General features: G+C 41.9%; 1 protein-coding gene across 11 annotated transcripts in view; it reads right to left on the bottom strand.

The window, feature by feature from the left end:
• The window catches only part of UBAP2L (ubiquitin associated protein 2 like), a 283,364-nt gene that overhangs the window by 185,082 nt on the left and 76,172 nt on the right, over positions 1-22,110 (bottom strand). For all 11 annotated transcript variants that reach the window (XM_053704446.1, XM_053704451.1, XM_053704452.1 and 8 more), the window contains exons 17-18: positions 9,290-9,344; positions 1,943-2,120 (exon numbers count right to left, since the gene is read on the bottom strand). In XM_053704446.1, coding sequence (XP_053560421.1) covers positions 1,943-2,120; positions 9,290-9,344 — 233 coding nt within the window. The remainder of the gene's footprint in view (positions 1-1,942; positions 2,121-9,289; positions 9,345-22,110) is intronic.

Raw genomic sequence — 22,110 nt, 5'->3', positions numbered from 1 at the left:
TCCTTTCCTTACTACCCTTAAACTTCAACCCACCCCTCTTACTCCCCTCCTCCTCCCCTCCCTTCTTTATCCTTTTCCCCTCCATAAGAGACTACTCAGAATCTTCCGACACTTCTCTGTCAACCTCCTGTGACGAAAGGCAAAGAATGACTGGGGGATGAGGGAAGTGGGGGGGGGAGGTATTTAAGCCTTTGGCTGGGGTGTCTGCCTCCTCCTGGTGGCCAGGTTCTTATTTCCCACAAGTAATCAATGAAGCAGTGGACTCTCCTCTCCTCCCCTTTAGAAGGAAAGGATTATAACTATTTAACCCCCAAAGCCGTACTTAGCTTCTTAGTCAGCCTCTTCTGGTTTCTTCAACAGCGTCTCACAGGCGCACTGCTGTCTGATCATAGTGCAATTGGTCGTCCCGTTGCAATACATGTAGTGTGCTCCTGCGCTGGGTAAAACAGCCGATAGCTTTACCCAGCGCAGGAGCGAGCTACGTGTAGTTTAATGGCATGACATGATGCGCTTTGATTAGACAGCGCACCTGTGAGACGCTGTTGAACAAACCAGAAGAGGCTGGCGAGGAAGGTAAGGTGATAAGTACTGGTTTGGGGGGTTAAATCTATAAAATCCTTTTTTCTTTTGCAGGTGTTGCTAGGTTAATTTAAACGTTGACTGTCACCAAGTGTTTTCTTTCTATGACAGAATTAGGACTTGTTCCTCTATTCTTTACACTTTGCATTCAGTGATATTATAATAGTAGTTGTACCTCTTATTGAGGAGGAGACCTTTGGCTTTTCTCTCTGCACAATTTAATTTTACTTATGCTATAGAGTAGTTATATTGAATAAATGGTAAAAGCATATTTTTAGCAATTTAAAACTGGTTTTATCACATTGTTTTGTGAAATGACTTAAATCTACAGATTAACATGTATAACAATGTAATTACACATCAGGACATATTCATTGTTCAGCAATACGGTCAATACCACCATGAATTATGTAAGCAGTAAAGCACAGGATATCCGTATAAACCATAATAAACACATTAGTATACATTGGTAAATAGCCATATATTAAAATAAACTATGTGTAGCATTCTAGAAAATTAATTTTCCTTAAAATAAAACAAGAGCATACAACATTGCAGTCAGCAGTACAGATTGGAAGAATTCATAAAGTAACCAGTATAAGCTATATAATTACTATTTGAACAGCATATTATTCCAGATATAAACAAACTATGACATTAGGATTGCAGTATAGGTGTCATTCATGATACAGAGAGCTACTCAAATTCATGAGAAATGGGAAAAATGTTTGAGAACAAGAAATAACATACCCAGTCATTTTCAAGCTGTGTGAAATGATATGAACTTGCAAATCTCAAACCTCATGCAGGTATTGTCTGCAACTGCTATTTAAAAATGTAGTAGAAGTGTCCCCTTCACACAAACCCGCTCCTAATCAAGCTACAGGCGTTTTCTATCTGCTCAATGAAAAGCTTTATTGTAAGCAATAGGTAGAACAAAGCAAATGTGTAGCCACCAATAAACAGCTAGCCCACAACAGGGCACTGCTGCTCCTGAACCTACCAAGGCATGCTTTTCAACAAAGGATGCTAAGAGAACAAAAATGTGAGAACATAAGTAATCTGAAAAATCTTTAAACATTGATTGCTGTATCTGATAACAGGAAGAGTAAACTGAATATCTGACTAGTTTATGCCCAATAACTCAGATATAATGAATTCTACTTCTTGCCATGTACTGGAATGAGTAGAAACTAAATTAGGCAAAATTATTCTTCATCTGATATCAAATATGATGCACAGCTGCTGAGTTTCTAGCCTCACTTAGTCATTTTGGAGGCCATTTTTTCATGAAACAATGTTGAATAGTCTACTGCACACTCACATTGCTTAGAACTACTTATTGTGTCAACAACATAGTTACCTGCTGAGCTGTGTGGACGCGGCTGTGTTCTGCAGCTCCTCTGTGTGACCCAGACTGCTAAGCTGTGAGGAATGGGGGGCTGCAGTGGTCAATATAGAGGACGCAGACACTGGGTCATTAAGAGGTACTACGATGGGAGCTGATGGCGAATCTGCTTTTACCGCAGGTACAGAGGGAACTAAAGAGAAAACAAAAAGCCAGGTAAGAGTTAAACTCAAATACCCAGAGGCAGAACTTTTTTTCACTTTCTGCAATAAGATTGTTTGTTTAATAGAATTTTTTTCTGCAGGTTATATTTAAATAAAATAAAATTTTAAATTAGGCGGTAACACTAAAGCACCACTTCAGTTGCAATGTGTTGATTAACTATAGAATGAAGCAATTTTAAAAGTTTTATAATATATTGCAGCAGTTAAAAATTGGATTATAAATTAGCTGCAGACAAAAACAAAAATTTTTTGTAAAAGGTCTCTTGAATACATTGGTATCCTTTTCTCCTAATCGAACATAGAAATGTTGTAATAAAAAAGGTGCATTGCTCATAAGAATGCCACTCAGAAAACACAGCTTTGCAGACTGGGAAAAAACTAAATTTATGCTTACCTGATACATTTCTCTCTCTTGTGGTGTATCCAGTCCACGGGTTCACCCATTACTTGGGGGATATTCTCCTTCCCAACAGGAAGTTGCAAGAGGACACCCACAGCAGAGCTGTCTATATAGCTCTTCCCCTAACCCCCACCTCCAGTCATTCGACCGAAGACAAGAAAAAAGAGAAACTATAGGGTGCAGTGGTGACTGTAGTTTAAAAAATAAAAACACCTGCCTTAAAGTGGCAGGGCTGTGGACTGGATACACCACAAGAAAAAGAAATTTATCAGGTAAGCATAAATTTTGTTTTCTCTTGTAAGGTGTATCCAGTCCACGGGTTCATCCATTACTTGTGGGATACCAATTCCAAAGCTATAGGACACGGATGAAGGGAGGGACAAGGCAGGCACTTAAACGGAAGGCACCACTGCCTGCAAGACCTTTCTCCCAAAAATAGCCTCCGAGGAAGCAAAAGTATCAAATTTGTAGAATTTAGAAAAAGTATGAAGCGAAGACCAAGTCGCCGCCTTACAAATCTGTTCAACAGAGGCCTCATGTTTAAAAGCCCATGTGGAAGCTACTGCTCTAGTAGAATGAGCTGTAAATCTTTCAGGAGGCTGCTAGCCAGCAGTCTCATAAGCTAAACAGATTATGCTTCTCAGCCAAAAAGAAAGAGAAGTTGCCCAAGCCTTTTGGCCTCTTCTCTTTCCAGAGTAGACAACAAACAATGCAGATGTTTGACGAAAATCCTTAGTAGCTTGTAGATAAAACTTTAAAGCACGAACCACGTCAAGATTGTGCAACAGACGTTCCTTCTTTGAAGAAGGATTAGGACACAGTGAAGGAACAACAATCTCTTGATTGATATTCCTATTAGATACTACCTTAGGAAGAAACCCAGGTTTGGTACGCAAAACTACCTTATCTGCATGGAAGATCAGATAAGGGGAATCAAGGCAGATAACTCTGAAACTCTTCGAGGCGAAGAGATAGCTACTAAAAACAGAACTTTCCAAGATAAAGCTTGATATCTATGGAATGCAAGGGTTCAAACGGAACCCCTTGAAGAACTTTAAGAACTAAATTTAAACTCCATGGCGGAGCAACAGGTTTTAACACAGGCCTGATTCTAACCAAAGCCTGACAAAACGCATGAACGTCTGGAACATCAGCCAGACGCTTGTGCAAAAGAATAGACAGAGCAGAAATCTGTCCCTTTAAGGAACTAGCTGATAATCCCTTTTCCAATCCTTCTTGGAGAAAGGATAGAATCCTAGGAATCATGACCTTACTCCACGAGTAACCCTTGGATTCACACCAATGAAGATATTTACACCATATCTTTTGATAGATTTTCCTGGTGACAGGCTTTCGAGCCTGAATCAAGGGATCAATGACCGATTCGGAGAAACCACGTTTTGATAAAATCAAGCGTTCAATCTCCAAGCAGTCAGACGCAGAGAAATTAGATTTGGATGTTTGAATGGACCTTGGAGTAGAAGGTCCTGCCTCAGCGGCAGAGTCCATGGTGGAAAGGATGACATGTCGACCAGATCTGCCTACCAAGTCCTGCGTGGCCACGCAGGTGCTATCAAAATCACCGAAGCTCTCTCCTGCTTGATCTTGGCAATCAGACGAGGGAGGAGAGGAAATGGTGGAAACACATAAGCCAGGCTGAAAGACCAGGGCACTGCTAGAGCATCTATCAGCCCTGCCTGGGGATCCCTTGACCTGGACCCGTAACGAGGAAGCTTGGCGTTCTGAGACGCCATCAGATCCAGTTCTGGTTTGCCCCATAGTTGAATCAGCTGGGCAAATACCTCCGGATGGAGCTCCCACTCCCCCGGATGAAAGGTCTGCCGACTTAGAAAGTCCGCCTCCCAGTTCTCTACTCCTGGGATATGGATAGCTGAGAGATGGCAAGAGTGAACCTCTGCCCAAGAGTGAACCTCTGCCAGGGTACTCCTTGTTCCCCCCTGATGGTTGATATAGGCTACAGTCGTGATATTGTCCAACTGAAATCTGATGAACCTGGCCACAGCTAGTTGAGGCCAAGCCTGAAGAGCATTGAATATCGCTCTCAGTTCCAGAATGTTTATCGGAAGGAGGACTATCTCCTGAGTCCACGAACCCTGAGCCTTCAGGGAATTCCAGACTGTGCCCCAGCCCAGAAGGCTGGCATCTGTCGTCACTATAGTCCACTCTGGCCTGCGGAAACTCATTCCCCTGGACAGATGGACCCGAGAGAACCACCAGAGAAGAGAATCCCTGGTCTCTTGATCCAGATTTAACAGAGGAGACAAATCTGTGCAGTCCCCATTCCACTGATTGAGCATGCAAAGTTGCAGTGGTCTGAGATGTAGGCGGGCAAACGGAACTATGTCCATTGACGCTACCATTAGGCCGATCATTTCCATACACTAAGCCACTGACGGCCGAGAAGTGGAATGAAGAGCACGGCAGGAAGTTAGAAGCTTTAATATCCTGACCTCTGTCAGAAAAAATATTATTTCTACTGAATATATCAGAATTCCTAGGAAAGAAACTCTTGTGAGAGGAGAGAGAGAACTCTATTCTCTGTTCACTTTCCACCCGTGAGACCTCAGAAAGGCCAGAACAATGTCCGTATGGGACTTGGCGATTTGAAAAGTAGACGCCTGGATTAGAATGTCGTCTAGGTAAGGAGCCACCGCTATGCCCCGTGGCCTTAGAACCGCTAGAAGAGACCCTAGAACCTTCGTAAAGATTCTTGGTGCCGTGGCTAACCCGAAGGGAAGAGCCACAAACTGGTAATGCCTGTCTAGGAAGGCAAACCTTAGGAACTGATGATGATCTCTGTGAATCGGAATGTGGAGATAAGCATCCTTTAAGTCCACGGTAGTCATATTGACCCTCCTGGATCATAGGGAGGATGGTTCGGATTGTCTCCATCTTGAAGGATGGGACCCTGAGAAATTTGTTTAGGATCTTGAGATCTAAGATTGGTCTGAAAGTTCCCTCTTTTTTGGGAACTATAAACAGGTGTGAATAGAAACCCTGCCCCTGTTCCTCCCTTGGAACTGGGTGGATCACTCCCATAACCAGTAGGTCTTGAACACAACGTAAGAATGTCTCTCTCTTTATCTGGTTTGCAGATAGTTGTGAGAGATGAAATCTCCCCTTTGGAGATGAACCTTTGAATTCCAGAAGATATCCCTGGGAAACAACCTCTAAAGCCCAGGGATCCTGGACGTCTCTTGCCCAAACCTGGGCGAAGAGAGAAAGTCTGCCCCCCACTAGATCCAGTCCCGGATCGGGGGCTACTCCTTCATGCTGTCTTAGAGGCAGCAGCAGGTTTTTTGGCCTGCTTCCCCTTGTTCCAAGCCTGGTTAGGTCTCCAGACTGGTTTGGACTGGGCGAAATTTCTTGTTTTGTATTAGAGGAAGCTGAAGCTGCGCCACTCTTGAAGTTTCGAAAGGAACGAAAATTATTCTGTTTGGTCCTTAAATTTATTGGACCTATCCTGAGGAAGGGCGTGACCTTTTCCTCCGGTAATGTCAGAGATGATCTCCTTCAGGCCAGGCCCGAATAGGGTCTGACCCTTGAAGGGGATGCTAAGAAGCTTAGACTTTGAAGTAACGTCTGCTGACCAGGACTTAAGCCATAGCGCCCTACGCGCCAGAATGGCAAAACCTGAATTCTTAGCCGTTAGCTTAGTTAAATGAAAAACGGCGTCAGAAATAAAGGAATTAGCTAACATAAGAGCTTTAATCCTGTCTAAAATATCATCTAACGGGGTCTCCACCTGTAGAGCCTCCTCAAGAGACTCGAACCAAAAAGCAGCTGCAGCAGAAACTGGGGCAATGCATGCAAGAGGCTGGAGAATAAAACCTTGATGGATAAAAATTTTCTTAAGGAGACCCTCCAATTTTTTTATCCATAGGATCTAGGAAAGCACAACTGTCCTCGACGGGGATAGTTGTACGCTTAGCTAGGGTAGAGACCGCTCCCTCCACCTTAGGGACCATCTGCCACGAGTCCCGTATGGCGGCATCTATGGGAAACATCTTTTTAAAAGCAGGAGGGGGAGAGAACGGCACACCTGGTCTATCCCATTCCTTAGTAATAATTTCCGAAAACCTCTTAGGGACTGGAAAAACAGTGTAAACAGGCACTGCAAAGTATTTGTCCATCTTACACAATTTCTCTGGAACTGCAATGGGTTCACAGTCGTCCAGAGTCGCTAAAACCTCCCTAAGCAATAAGCAGAGGTGTTCAAGCTTAAATTTAAACGCCGTCATTTCAGAATCAGACTGAAACGACGCCTTCCCTGAGTCTGAAATGTCACCCACAGATAGAAGCTCACCTGCCTCGGCTTCTGAGTATTGTGAGGGTATATCGGACACAGGTATTAAAGCATCAGAAAGCTCTGTATTAGTTCTAGCCCCAGAGCTGTCTCGCTTTCCTTGTAACCCTGGCAGTTAGGACAATACCTCTGAGAGGGTAGCATTCATAACTGCCGCCATGTCCTGTAAGGTAAAAGAATTAGACGCGCTAGATGTACTTGGCGTCACTTGAGCAGGAGTTATAGGTTCTGACACATGGGGAGAGCTAGATGGCATAATCTCCCTTTTTTCAGTCAGAGAATCCTCTGGAGATAAATCTTTAAGCGCCATAATATGGTCTTTATAATTTATAGAAATTTCAGTACATTTGGTACACATTCTAAGAGGGGGTTCCACAATGGCATCCAAACATATTGAACAAGGAGTTTCCTCTATGTCAGACATGTTTAACAGACTAGTAATGAGACAAGCAAGCTTGGAATACACTTTAATAAAGGTGAAACAGCAAATAAAAACGTTACTGTGCCTTTAAGAGAAAAAAAACTAGCACTTAAACTGCACAACAGTGTAAAAATATAGTAAAGTGTTTGAAATTTTTACAGTGTGTGTAAGGGACCAAAGAAACATTGCACCCACTTGCAAATGGATGATTAACCACTTAGGACCCAAACCGGATTTAAAAAACATTAAAAGACAGTTGAGTGCAGAAATAAACCCTTTGTAATGGTCCTCAGATGCCAGAGGACTCCTCTAGGGAAGCTGGATGTCTGTCTGAAGAAAAACTGTGCATCTAGAGCGCTAAAATAGGCCCCTCCCACCATGTACTGGATGTCAGAGGGGCCTTAAGAAAATACTCCTAGGAGAATCTGACTAGCCATGTGGAAACTAGGCCCCAAATAAAGACTTATGTCCCTCAGAGAAAAAACGTCCTATTTATGAAACATGTAAAATGTTTTGTCACTAATATGAGTAGTAACATGAGTATTACCCTGTTTTGTAAGCATGATCCCAGTCGCTGTTAAATCACTGCATCAGGCTTACCTCAAATACACAAAGCTCTGTCAGCATTTTCTAGAACTTATTCATCTCTCTAGAAATAAAAATACTGAACATACCTCAAAGCAGGTAATCTGCAGACCGTTCCCCCAACTGAAGTTTTCCCATACTCTTCAGTTATGTGTGAGAACAGCAATGGACCTTAGTTACAAACCGCTAAGATCATCAAACCTCCAGGCAGAATTCTTCTTCTAATTTCTGCCTGAGAGTAAAACAGTACAACGCCGGTACCGTTTAAAAATAACAATCTCTTGATTGAAGGTAAAACTACACTAAGCCACCACATATCTCTTGATACTTCCTATCTTGTCAAGAGTTGCAAGAGAATGACTGGGGGTGGGGGTTAGGGGAGGAGCTATATAGACAGCTCTGCTGTGGGTGTCCTCTTGCAACTTCCTGTTGGGAAGGAGAATATCCCACAAGTAATGGATGAACCCGTGGACTGGATACACCTTACAAGAGAAAGTTATGGGGCTGAAAGCTAGTCAACACTGCAGAGCCAATCAATACTGCATATTTGACTTTTCACTTCAAACAGCACTTTACTGTGGATGCGCTGTGTTATCGAAAACTTACAGAGTGCTGCCAGAGCAAAGCTCTTTTGAAAGAAAAAAAAAAAAAAAACACCTATACAAGAAATCAACATCCCTGTGGGGGGTTGGAAGAAAGAGACCAGCCCATTTGAAAGAATTTTCTGCAGAACCTTTAAATATAACAAACGATTACCAGTGGCTTCCTTGAATACACTATCTTTAAGGGATATTAAACAAAAATAATAAAAAGTTTTACATACAGTGTGTTTGTGGTCATATGTATCAGTTTCCCTGTATGCTCAGATTGAGGTCAAAGGAATCAATCTTGGATTTAAATATATTAAACACTTTTTATTTTACTATACCAAATGTTTTAAAGGATCATCATTTACAGTAGAATTGCATGATTAAAAAGAACATGGTAGAAAGACAATGCCCTGTATTATGTGACAACCATCAGCCAATCAGACTAGTATACCTATGCATTGTGAACTGGTGCACATGCTCTGTAGGAGCTGGAGCCTCAAAATGAACTGTATAAAGTTGGAGCCTCAAAATGAACTGTATAAAGTTTGTGCAAAATTTGATCATGAAAGTAAAGAGCAATCTCTTAAAACTGCATGGTCTTTCTGAAGTTTAATTTTGACTTTAGTGTCCCATTAAACACATTGTGCTGAGAATCAAAAAGCCCAGTTTTACACCACATTAAAAAGACATTGTAAGTGTACTTATGTTCTGCCTAATACAGTAAATATGAATTAATCCAGTCACCAAGTAGCTAAAAAACCAAGACAAGGCAGAGTTATTATAATAATAATAATAATCAACAATTACACACATACCATCCACTGCAACAGAAGCCTGCATCGTAGAGGGTTGCACAGAACCAAAGCCATTCTGCAGAAGAAAATACAGAACTGTAAGCAACAGAAAATGCACTTGACGTAGCAAAATGAATGTGTTCCTTTTTCTATTATTTAGGCACCAATAAAAAAACATACTGCAGGAACAGTGCCTGAAGATAGTAGTGTAGGCTGGAGGCTACATATCGCTCAGGGCCATACATAAACACCAAGTTGACAAAGTTGAAGACACTAAAACTTACTATTAAATAAATACATTTAGAGCATTTACATTTTGCACCTTGTTTAAGGAATAACCACAAATCAGCTGCTGTCTCCCGGAATTGTATTCCTCTGTAAGAGCACTAGATGGCAGCACTATATCCTGAAATGTAGTGCTCAAGATGCCTACCTAGGTATCTCTTCAAAACAGAATATCATGGAAATGAAGCAAACTTGGTATGGTATGCTAGGTATCAATCAAAATATTTTTTGGGGTTTCATATACCTTTAAAGGGACATTAAAACACTAATTAAATGCTAGATAGAATGATACATAAAAAAGGAAATTTATGCTTACCTGATAAATTTATTTCTTTTATGCTTACCTGATAAATTTATTTCTTTTACAATACGATGAGTCCACGGATTTCATCCTTACTTGTGGGATATCGCCTCATGGTCAACAGGAGGAGGCAAAGAGCACCACAGCAGAGCTGTATATATAGCTCCTCCCTTCCCTCCTACTCCAGTCATTCGACCGAAGTTAGGAAGAGAAAGAAAAAGCCAAGGTGCAGAGGTGACTGAAGTTTAGCAAAAAATTAAAAAGACCTGTCTTATAAAACAGGGTGGGCCGTGGACTCATCGTATAGTAAAAGAAATAAATTTATCAGGTAAGCATAAATTTCCTTTTCTTTTACAAGATGCGATGAGTCCACGGATTTCATCCTTACTTGTGGTATACAATACCAAATCTACAGTATACGGATGAAACGGGAGGGACAAGACAGGGAACCTAAACGGAAGGCACCACTGCTTGAAGAACTTTCCTCCCAAAAACAGCCTCAGATGAGGCAAAAGTATCGAATTTGGAAAATTTGGAAAAAGTGTGAAGAGATGACCAAGTGGCAGCTTTGCAAATCTGTTCAACAGAAGCATCTTTTTGAATGCCCATGAGGAAGCCACAGCACTAGTGGAATGAGCCGTAATTCGTGTAAGAGGCTGCTGTCCAGCAGTCTCATATGCCAACCGGATGATACTCTTCAGCCAAAATGACAGAAGTAGCCATAGCTTTCTGAACCCTACGCTTCCCAGAAAATACAATGAACAGGGAAGACTATTGACGAAAATCCTTAGTGGCCTGTAAGTAAAACTTTAGAGCACGGATCACATCCAAATTATGTAACAGCCGCTCCTTCTTAGAAGGATTAGGACCCAAGGAAGGAACTACAATTTCCTAATTAATATTTTTATTAGAAACAACCTTAGGAAGAAAACAAGGTTTGGTACGTAACACCACCTTATCAGAATGGAAGATTAGATAAGGAGAATCACATTGCAATGCTGAAAGCTCAGAAACTCTGCGAGCAGTAGAAATAGCAACCAAAAACAAAACTTTCCAAGATAACTTAATATCTATGGAATGCAGAAGTTCAAACGGAACCCCTTGAAGAACCTTAAGAACTAAATTCAAACTCCAAGGAGGAGCAATTGGTCTAAACACAGGCCTGATTCTAGTCAGAGCCTGACAAAAAGATTGAACGTCGGGAACATCTGCCAGACGCTTGTGTAGCAAAATAGACAAAGCAGAAATCTGTCCCTTTAAGGAACTAGCTGACAACCCTTTCTCCAATCCTTCTTGGAGAAAAGACAAAATCCTGGGAATCCTAACCCTACTCCATTAGTAGCCCTTGGATTCGCACCAATAAAGATATTTACGCCATATCTTATGGTAAATCTTTCTAGTAAAAGGCTTACGTGCCTTAATCAAGGTATCAATGACCGAATCAGAGAACCCTCGCTGCAGAGAAACTAGATTCGGATGATGGAAGGGTCCCTGAATGAGAAGGTCTTTCCTCAATGGAAGCTTCCACGGTGGCTGAGATGACATCTCCACCAGATCGGCATACCAAGTCCTGCAAAGACGCAGGAGCGATGAGGATCACCGAAGCCCTCTCCTGTTTGACTCTAGCAGTCATCCGGGGAAGGAGAGCAAATGGCGGGAACACATAAGCTAGCTTGAACGACCAAGGCACTGCCAAGGCATCAGTTCGGCCTGGGGATCCCTGGACCCGTATCTCGGAAGCTTGGCATTCTGACGAGATGCCATAAGATCCAACTCCAGCCTGCCCCATCTGAGAATCAGGTTGGCAAATACCTCCGGATGGAGTTCCCATTCCCCTGGATGAAAGGTCTGGCTGCTCAGAAAATTAACCTCCCAGTTTTCCACACCTGGGATCGCTGACAGATAACAAGAGTGAGCCTCCGCCCACTGAATTATCTTGGCAACTTCTGACATCGCTAAGGAACTCCTTGTTCCTCCCTGATGATTGATGTAAGCTACAGTCGTAATGTTGTCCGACTGGAATCTGATGAATTTGGCCGAAGCCAACTGAGGCCAAGCCTGAAGCGCATTGAAAATTGCTCTCAATTCTAGGATATTGATGGGAAGTAGAGACTCCGATCGAGTCCACACACCCTGAGCTCTCAGGGAGTTCCAGACTGCTCCCCACCCCATCAGGCTGGCACCGTTGTCACTATCACCCACGAGGGTCTGCGAAAGCATGTCCCCTCGGACAGATGATACATCGACAACCACCATAGAATAGAGTCTCTTGTCTACTGATCTAGAGCTATTTGAGGAGACAAATTTGCATAATCTCCATTTCACTGACAGAGCATGCTCAGTTGCAGAGATCTGAGATGAAAACGAGCAAACTAAATGATATCCATTGCCGCTACCATCAATCCAATTGCTTCCATGCACTGAGCCACTGACGGCCGAGGATTGGACTGAAGCGATCGGCATGTATTCAGAATCTTTAACTTTCTGACCTCCTTCAAAAAGATCTTCATTGATAGAGAATCGATTAGAGTTCCCAAGAAAGAAACCCTTGTCTGTGGAACTAGCGAACTCTCTTCCAAATTCACCTTCCACCCGTGTGTCCTTAGAAATGACAGAACAGTGTCGGTATGAGACTTTGTTAGCTGATAAGGCGCCACTGCAATGCCCCGCGGCCTGAGAACCGCCAGCAGAGACCCCAGAACCTTTGAGAAAATTCTTGGAGCCGTGGCCAGACCGAAAGGAAGAGCCACGAACTGAAAAGGTTTGTCCAGAAAGGCAAAACGGAGAAACTTGTGATGATCCTTGTGGATAGGAACATGAAGATATGCATCCTTTAGATCCACGGTAGTCATAAATTGACCCTCCTGGATCAATGGAAGAATGGTACGAATAGTTTCCATCTTGAAGGATGGAACTCTGAGAAACTTGTTTAGACCTTTGAGGTCTAGAATAGGTCGGAACGTTTCCTCTTTTTTGGGAACTACAAAGAGATTTGAATAAAACCCCTGACCCTGTTCCTGTATTGGAACGGGACAAATTACTCCCATGGAACCAAGGTCTCCTACACAACGTAAGAACGCCTCTTTTTATCTGGTTTGCAGATAATTTTGAAAGAAGAAACCTCCATCTGGGGGAAGAGTTCATGAACTCCAACTGATATCCCTGAGGCACAATTTCCAGTGTCCAGGGATCCTGAACATCTCTTATCCAGGCCTGGACGAAGAGAGAGAGTCTGCCCCCCACCAGATCCGGTCCCGGATCGGGGGCCGACCCTTCATGATGACTTTGTAGCAGCAGCAGGCTTCTTGGATTGTTTACCCTTCTTCCAGGACTGGTTGGGTCTCCAAGTGGGCTTGGTTTGGGAATAAGTCCCTTCCTGTTTAGCAGAAGAGGAAGAAGGAACTCCTTTGAAATTTCGAAAGGAACGATAATTACACTGTCGCCCTCGCTGTTTGGTTCTTTTATCCTGAGGGAGGAGATGACCCTTACCTCCCGTTATGTCAGAAATGATCTCCTTCAAGTCAGGCCATCCAGAGCATCAAACCAATAAGCCGCAGTGGTGACTGTGACAATGCAAGCTGCAGGTTGTAACAGGAATCCCTGATGAACGTAAAGTTTCTTAAGGAGACTCTCCAATTTCTTATCCATAGGGTCCTTAAACGCACAACTATCTTCAATAGGAATAGTAGTGCGCTTGGCCATAGTAGAAACAGCACCCTCAAAGTTAGGGACCGTCTGCCAAGAATACCTAATAGCGTCGGCTATAGGATACATTTCTTAAAAACTGGACGAGAGAAGGTAATACCTGGTCTCTCCCATTCCTTAGCAACAATCTCTGAAGTCCTTCTTAGGACTGGAAAGACATCCGAATAAGATGGGACTTCCAAATATCTGTCCAACTTAATCAATTTTTCTGGAGGGACCACTATTGTAACAAACGGAGGTGCTCAAGTTTAAATCTGAAAGAAACTACATCAGAGTCAGTCAGTGGTAAGGTACTCCCTGAGTCAGACAGTTCACCTTCTGAGAGTACAGCGGTACTCTCCAACTCAGAACCCCGGGAGGGTACGTTAGTAATAGCCATCAAAGAATCAGAGGCAGAATTGACTACAAAATTGTCCTGTCTTGAAAGCTTGCCGTGCGATAAGGGTAAATTAGCTAATGCCTCAGAAAGTGTAGAGGACATCACTGCAGCTATGTCTTTTAATGTAAAAGCTGCAGATACTGGTGAAATACAAGGTCCCGCTTGAGCGGGTGTTAAGGACTGGGACGCCTGGGGAGAAAGCTGTGGCATGCTCTGCATCTCATCTGTAGACTCTTGAGAAGCATTCAACTTAGTCAAAGATTTGTCAAAAACAATTTGGTCTCTAAAATGCAAGGCCCTCTCAATACATGAGGGACAAAATGTAGCAGGGGGTTCCACAGTGGCATCCGAACACATTGAACACGCCACAGTTTGGATATCATCTGTATCCATCATAATAGATAGCAAGAAGCAATTTGGTCTGAAAAATATAGTACTGATTTTGTAGCCAATTAGCATCAAAAACGGCAGCACAGATTATTTTAAACCGATGTCAGAGCCTGAAAGGGTTAACAAGCACAGATTATAGGAAACCGCTATTGTGCCTTTAACTAAGTATTAATTATGTGAAAAACAACAATCAAAAACAGTCTTTTAGATTTATTTCAGCACCTCGCCACAGCTCTGCTGAGGCTCCTACCTGCCCCCACGGTCTTCCGACCACACTCGACAAGGAATCGGAGGAATCTGACAGAAAATGCCTAAGACCACTCGTGTGCACTAGTAACCATGCGGTCTGGGCGTGAGTTTAGTCTATCCAGCATCCGGAAGCAAGACAGTCTGTGTGGCTAACAGCGCGCCAAAGCAAGTCCCGCCCATCCCGGGCGTCACATCGGCCGTAACTCCGCATGGCAAAGTACTTCCATATTCTGTGAAGTTCACCGTGCGGCAATAAAAAGCCGGATCTTAACCCCTGCTACAGTCTGAAAGTACTGCAGACCAAAGAAAAACATGCAGCCGTAAACCGGAGTCCTATGCAAGGACTCCGGTAAGCACTCCAGCGTCTAACACAGAGGCACCATAGCCCTAAGCATTTCCCACTGCAGCTATGTTCTCAGCCCCTGTATTAAGCCCCATTCATAGGATCCATCATAGGTATAACATTAATTCTCTAATGTAACCCTCTTGTGACCCACACACATAGTTACAGAACAGCCCTTTTACTTGTTGCCAGCGCTCATGTTCCAATAGCTTATAATGACACAGTCCCTTCTGAGTTAGCCAGTGTCCCAGAAAATAAAAGACTGCACTTACCTCAGTGCTGATCGACATCATGAGAAAAGGACCACAGGATCAAGAGGTCTTCTCCCTCCAGCAGCTCTGTGGACACAAAGGGGCCTTAGTTAATATCTGCTAAGACCATCAGTCTACAAGAGGGCAGCACTAGTATGGGAGGCACAGTGCGGGTAAAACCCCACCAGTTCCCATCGCTTTAAAGCCACATGTAGCTCTACTCTAAAGGCTGAAAAGGAATATGGCTACACCCAAAGAAAAATAGCACACTTTGGTACCATTTTAAAAATAATAAACTCTTGATTGAAGAATTTAAACTAACACCTCACTTTACCTCTTCCTCTCACTAACACAGGCAAAGAGAATGACTGGAGTGGGAGGGAAGGGAGGAGCTATATATACAGCTCTGCTGTGGTGCTCTTTGCCTCCTCCTGCTGACCAGGAGGCGATATCCCAGAAGGATGAAATCCGTGGACTCATCGTATCTTGTAAAAGAAAAAACGTTTAGTCTGAGAACATGTAGATGTATTTGTTAATGTTTCATTAGCCGTTTAAAACTTTACACTTTTTTTGTATATATATATATATATATATATAAATTGAGATATATCATTTTATATTATCACAACATGCTTTAGATATAGATACTGATATAAAAACCCAGTATAAAACCGTTTAAAAACTTACTTAGAAGCTTCCAGTTTAGCTCTGTTTAAAAGGTTACTGGAACACCCACTGCAAGTGAGAAATATCAGACCCCCCCCCCCCCTTCCTTTGAACAGAAGCAAGCTGGAGAAGGTATACGTCAATAGTCTCCTAAAACTTTGGGAGCAATGTTATTTAAAAATAAGCAAAACTATAGATTAAAAAAAAAAAAAAAAACTGTATGGGCTATATAAATGATTCAACTACAAAACATTGATGCAAAGAAAAATCTAGTGTATAATATCCCTTTAAGTAAATTGAAAAGCTTCTTAAAATGCATTCTCTATCTGAACCATGAAATTTAAATTTTGACTTTAAATTAACCCTTTAATTTTAGGAATAAGGCAACCAATTAGTTTGGAAACTTACTACTGCAAAACTTATTCTGCAGATTAGAAGGTTTTTACAAATGATCTCACCACAATTTAACTACACCCCATCATTTCTAGCCATACTAAAATTATTAGTTCACTGCCTCTAATTTAAAAAAAAAGATGAAAGGGTGCCACAAATGTAACATTTTCATTTAACGCAACTTTTTTATAACAAGTCTGTTATCAGTATGTTAGAAAGAAAAGTGTTTGGAGAGGGGCAATACACTTAAAACATTGATCATCATTAATACTTTCTTCTGCTAAAAAGAAATCAGCAAGAACAAAACATTAAAAATGGACATGAAACACAATTTTTTTTATTGCATGATTCAGGTAGAGCATACCATTTTAAACAACTTTACTTGTATTATCTAATTTGTTTAATTCTATTGGTATCTTTTGTTGAAAAGCATACCTAGGTAGGCCCAGGAGCGGCTGATTGCTATATATGCATCATGTTATTGGCACACCCATGTGCATTGTTTCTTCAACAAAGGATACCAAGCGAATGAAAGAAATTAAATAGAAGTAAATCGGAAAGTTGTTCAAGAACAAAATGTATTCTTACCTGATAAATTTCTTTCCGGACATGGAGAGTCCACAACGTCATTCCAATTACTAGTGGGATATTCAACTCCTGGCCAGCAGGAGGCGGCAAAGAGCACCCCCAGCAAAGCTGTTAAGTGTAACTGCCTTAACCATAACCTCCAGTTATTCAGTCAAAGGAAATGGAAAAATAAGAGACACAATGGTGAAAAAGGTGCCTGAGGTTTACTCAAAAAACTCCTGAATTATAACTTAAAAAAAAAAAAAAAAAAAAAAAAAAAAAGTGACTCTCCATGTCCAGAAAGAAAGAAATTTATCAGGTAAGCATAAATTTTGTTTCCTTTCCTATGACATGGAGAGTCCAACGTCATTCCAATTACTAGTGGTAACTAATACCCAAGCTAGAGGACACATAATGAGAGAGGGAGAACAAGGCAGGAGGACCTAAACAGAAGGCACCAACGCTTGAAGAACCTTTCTCCAAAAAGAAGCCTCAGCCGAGGCAAAAGTATCAAATTTGTAGAATTAGAAAAAAGAATGCAATGGGGACCATGTTGCCGCCTTGCAAATTTGTGCCACAGAAGCTTCATTTTTGAAAGCCCAAGAAGAGGAGACAGCCCTAGTGGAATGAGCCGTAATTCTCTCAGGAGGCTGCTGTACAGCAGCCTCAAAAGCAAAACGATCAAACGTCTGACCCAGAGGGAAAGAGTTGTAGAAGTGGCCTTCTGACCCTTACGCTTTCCAGAGAAAACAACAAAAAGGGCAAAAGATTACCGAAAATCTTTAGTAGCTTGTAGGAAGAAACTTTAGAGCACGCACAACATCCAAGTTATGCAAGAGACGCTCCTTATTAGAAGTATAGGACAAAAAGGAGGAACAATAATTTCCTGATTAATGTTTCGATCCGACACTACCTTAGGGAGAAACCCAAAATTAGTACGAAGGACCGCCGTATCCGCATGAAAAATAAGGTACGGGAATTCACACCGCAGAGCTGAAAACTCAGAAACTCTGCGAGCGGGAGAAATAGCAAGGAGAAACAAAACCTTCCAAGAGAACAACTTGATATCAACAACATGCATCGGCTCAAACTGAGCCTGCTGCAAAACTTTAAGACCTAGGTTAAGACTCCAAGGAGGAGCAACAGGTTTAAACACAGGCCTGAACAAAAGCTTGAACATCTAGTAAATCTGCCAGATGGTGTAAAAGAATAGACAGAGCAGAAATCTGACCCTTCAGAGAACTGACTGACAAACCTTTCTACAGGCCATCCTGAAGAAACGATAACATTTGGGGAATCCTCACCCGACTCCAGGAGAAACTTGTAGCTTCACACCAAAAAAGGTATTTATGCCATACCTTATGGTAAATCCTGCGAGTAACAGGTTTACAAGCCTGGAAGCATAGTATCAAAGACCGCTTCCAAAAACCACGTCTAGATAGAACTAGGTGTTCAATCTATAAGCAGTCTGCTTCAGAGAAACCAGATTTGGATGGAGGAATGGCCCCTGTAGAAAGTCCTTTCTCAGAGGAAACCTCCAAGGTGGAAGAGATGACATCTTCACCAGATACGGAAACCAGATCCGCAAACCAGATCCTGCGAGGCCAGACAGGATCTATTAGAATCACAGACGCTCTCTCCTGCTTGATATGAGTAATGACTCGTGGAAGGAGAGCAAACAGATGAAACAGGTATGCTAGACCGAGATCCCAAGGAACCACCAGAGAATCAATCAGGGCGGTCTGAGGATCTCTTGACCTTGAACCGTACTTTGGAAGATTGGCGTTCTGACGAGACGCCATCAGATCCAACTCCGGAACCCCCCACCTGAGGGTTAACCAGGAGAACATTTCCGGATGGAGAGCCCACTCCCCGGGATGAAAAGTGTGTCTGCTCATAAAATTTGCCTCCCAATTGACCACTCCTGGAATGTGGAAGGCAGGAGGAGACAATCGTGAGCTTCCGCCCACTGCAGAATGCGAGTCACCTCCTTCATGGCCAAGGAACTACGAGTTCCTCCCTGGAGGTTGATGTAAGCCACTGAAGGAAATGTTGTTGGACTAGAATCTAATAAACCAAACTAAAGATGATTGATACCAAGCTGTCAAGGCATTGAAGATTGCTCTCAACTCCAAAATGTTTATGGGAAGAGAAGACTCCACCCGAGTCCACAGACCCCGAGTCTTTAAGTAGTCCCAATAATGCACCCCAGCCGAACAGGCTGGCGTCCGTGGCCACCATAACCTAGTAAGGTCTAAGGAAGCCTGTGCTAGGAGATCCAGATATATCCTCTGCGAGAGATCAGAGAGAACACCTTTCCATTTACTGAGCATGCAGAACTGCAGAGGTCTCAGATGGAACCGAGCCAAAGGAAAGACATCCATGGAATCTACCATCAGACCAATAACCTCCATGCATTGGGCCACAAAGATGAATTTTCTGACATCCGTTAAAAAAATATTTATTTTTATGGATAGAGAATCCAGAATCGTTCCCAAGAAGCACACCCTTGTGCCTGGTAATAGGGAACACTTTTCCAGATTCACTTTCCACCCATGTAGACAACATCTCAGTATGAGATCTCGCTAGTTGAAAAGAGGACGTTTCTACCAAGCTGACGTCCAGTAAGGCACCACCGATATTCCCCGAGATCTGACCACTGCCAAAATATTCCCAGAACCTTAGTGAAGATTCTGGGAGTCATAGCCAGGCCAAAAGGAATGGCAACAAACTGGAACTTGTCCAGGAAGGGAAACCTCAGAAACTGGAGATGATCCTTGGGAAAAGGAACATGAATATACACATCCTTCAGATCTATGGACGCCAGGAACTGACTTTCTCGAACGAATAGAACAATGGAACGAATAGTTTCCATCTTGAAGGATGGAACCTTGAGGAATATGTTGAGACACATTAAGTATAGGATGGGACGAAGAATTCCCTCCTTATAAGAATCAAAGATTTGACTAGAATCCTTGACCCAGTTCCTCTAAAGGAACAGGAACAAATTCTTCCAGGGAAGATAGGTCCTTTACGCAGATTAAGAAGACTCTTTACCTGGCTTGCATATAACCTTGACAGGATAAATCTGCCCCATTGGGGTTAAGACTTGAATCCTATTCTGAAACCCTGGGATACTAGTCCATGGCCCAAGGAATTGGGTGACCTTGAACTGATCCAAGTCCCAAAAAAAGAAAGCCTGCCCCCCACTTGATCCAAGACTGGATCGGGAGCGGTTCCTTCATACTGATTTATAATCAGTGGAAGGTTCCTTGGCTTGCTTCCCCTTATTCCAAGGCTGACTGGACCTCCATGAAGTCCTGGATTGCTCTGTCCTGGAAGAGAAAGAGGAAGACTGTCATATGAATACTAAAAAATCAGCTCAATATTAGTAAAAAAATCATAAGATTTCTATAAAATATAGAAATAGAGGAAGAGACATGAAAATATGTCACAGACATGCATAACAATCACCTCAATGCCCTTAACTCAGAACCCCTAAGAAGTAAGAGTTACATCTGTATATAATACTATCAAAAAAGAAATACCTATAATGTAGGAGAAATAAAATATCTAGAGAGAATAAAATATAGGATTCCACTATCCTTATCAGGAAAAAACTCATTTTTAGAAAGATGAAGTTTTATTATGATCATAGACATAATAAATAATAGGAAGAAACCTATTAAAGTCCTAGGGTAAAACCTAACTTGGGACAAAATAAAGAAGAACTAAGAAAAAAAAGTTCTATAAATGCTAGACCCTCTACTGGAGGTCCCCAATAAAATAATCTGATTAGAGTAATAATAAAAGTAATAGAAATACTAAAAGTTTAGTATACGGTACATCATGGAGAAAAGGCTAAAATTGAAGAGCAAGAAAAAGCCGTTCCATCAAGCTGCCACAAGATGGCATCACAACCTCAGAAAATAAGACTAACTATATAAAAGTCAAACTGTTCCTGAGCAAAAACAGTCTCCTACCAACAAATAACCATCCAAAAATGGAGTAAGATGACAGAGCAATAAGTACAGAAAATACTGTATATTGAAATAAAAACAGACTGTTAGAAGAATAATAGGGCAGTATTACATAAACACCCCAACTAAATTCAGAATGAAAATCTGTGGTATGTAGTACCGCCATGAGGATAGAAAAACATTAATAAAAGTTGCAAAATTTTTACATTGAAGCTCTCCATAATAAAAATGAAATAAATAATTATTTACAGCGTTTGTGCTAGGTAGCAATTTTAAACCTTGGTACACTATAATAGCAGTCACTAACGACTTCATAAACCTCCTACAAAAAAACTCCTTGCAAAAAGAATATAGGAGACCCCAAACATCTAGCCCGCAAGGACTAAGAAGGAAAAAATGGCGCACAATGCGGTCGCCACAAACGGGATAGAGAGCTCATCGATCTAGAGATGGGCCCCGCCAACGAAACGGCCCTGCTCTCAAAAACACATAATGAACTACACCATAATATATACTGTATATATGCAACTCACATTATCTCAAAGGCTTTAGAAATTTTACATAAAAGCCTGGATAGGTTTCGTATACAGAGCAGTCTGACAGTCACTAACCGGCAATGATAGACAAGTCAGCGCAATAATCTCCACCAACAATGGCGGTTTTGAAGTTAGTCCCATCACTCAGGAAAATGTGCAAACACAAATCTACTATAATGGCTAACTATCACCCTGCTGTGATCTAGGATAGCAGAGGGAGGGAACAACAAAAAGACATAACGGCCAGAAGCAAATGGCCATAAACTTACATAACGAAAAAGGCACTCAAAGTAACTGCGCCATAACATTTTCCAAATAAGCTCCTTGCAAAGGGGGAATAACTGACACAAGCAATGACTTAAAAACCCAGTAAACGTTGAGCCTATAAGGAAAATAAGTTATAATTAACTTACTATTCATGGATTAAATGTGGAAGTAAAAAAGGTCGCCCTGACACCTGGTCCCACATAAATACAACCTGGGCTGTAAGTAAAAATGCCCAGCAAGTAAGCGGCAAAATCCCTGACAAAAAGTCAGATAGCTGCTTAGCCGCAAATATCCCTAAACAGAGAATATATAATAAAATACAAACCCTTTCTGAGGGTAGCAGGTCCCACCAGGACCCTGATAATTATTATCACCCTTACCCTTATTCAAATATATACTCCTGTGCAATATGAAGTAAATAAGGACTTACCCTCCAGGGTCTTCTGCTGTAGAGCAGTTACAGCAGATTCAGGTCTGTGAGCCTCATCTGACAGCAAACAGGGACCCGAAGATATAAGAAAGAAAAAAAA

This window comes from Bombina bombina, chromosome 1 (assembly GCF_027579735.1).
Source record: "Bombina bombina isolate aBomBom1 chromosome 1, aBomBom1.pri, whole genome shotgun sequence".
NCBI classification, from domain to species: domain Eukaryota; kingdom Metazoa; phylum Chordata; class Amphibia; order Anura; family Bombinatoridae; genus Bombina; species Bombina bombina.
Note: the sequence above shows the minus strand (reverse complement) of the source record. Positions and strands in the feature narration are given on the sequence as shown.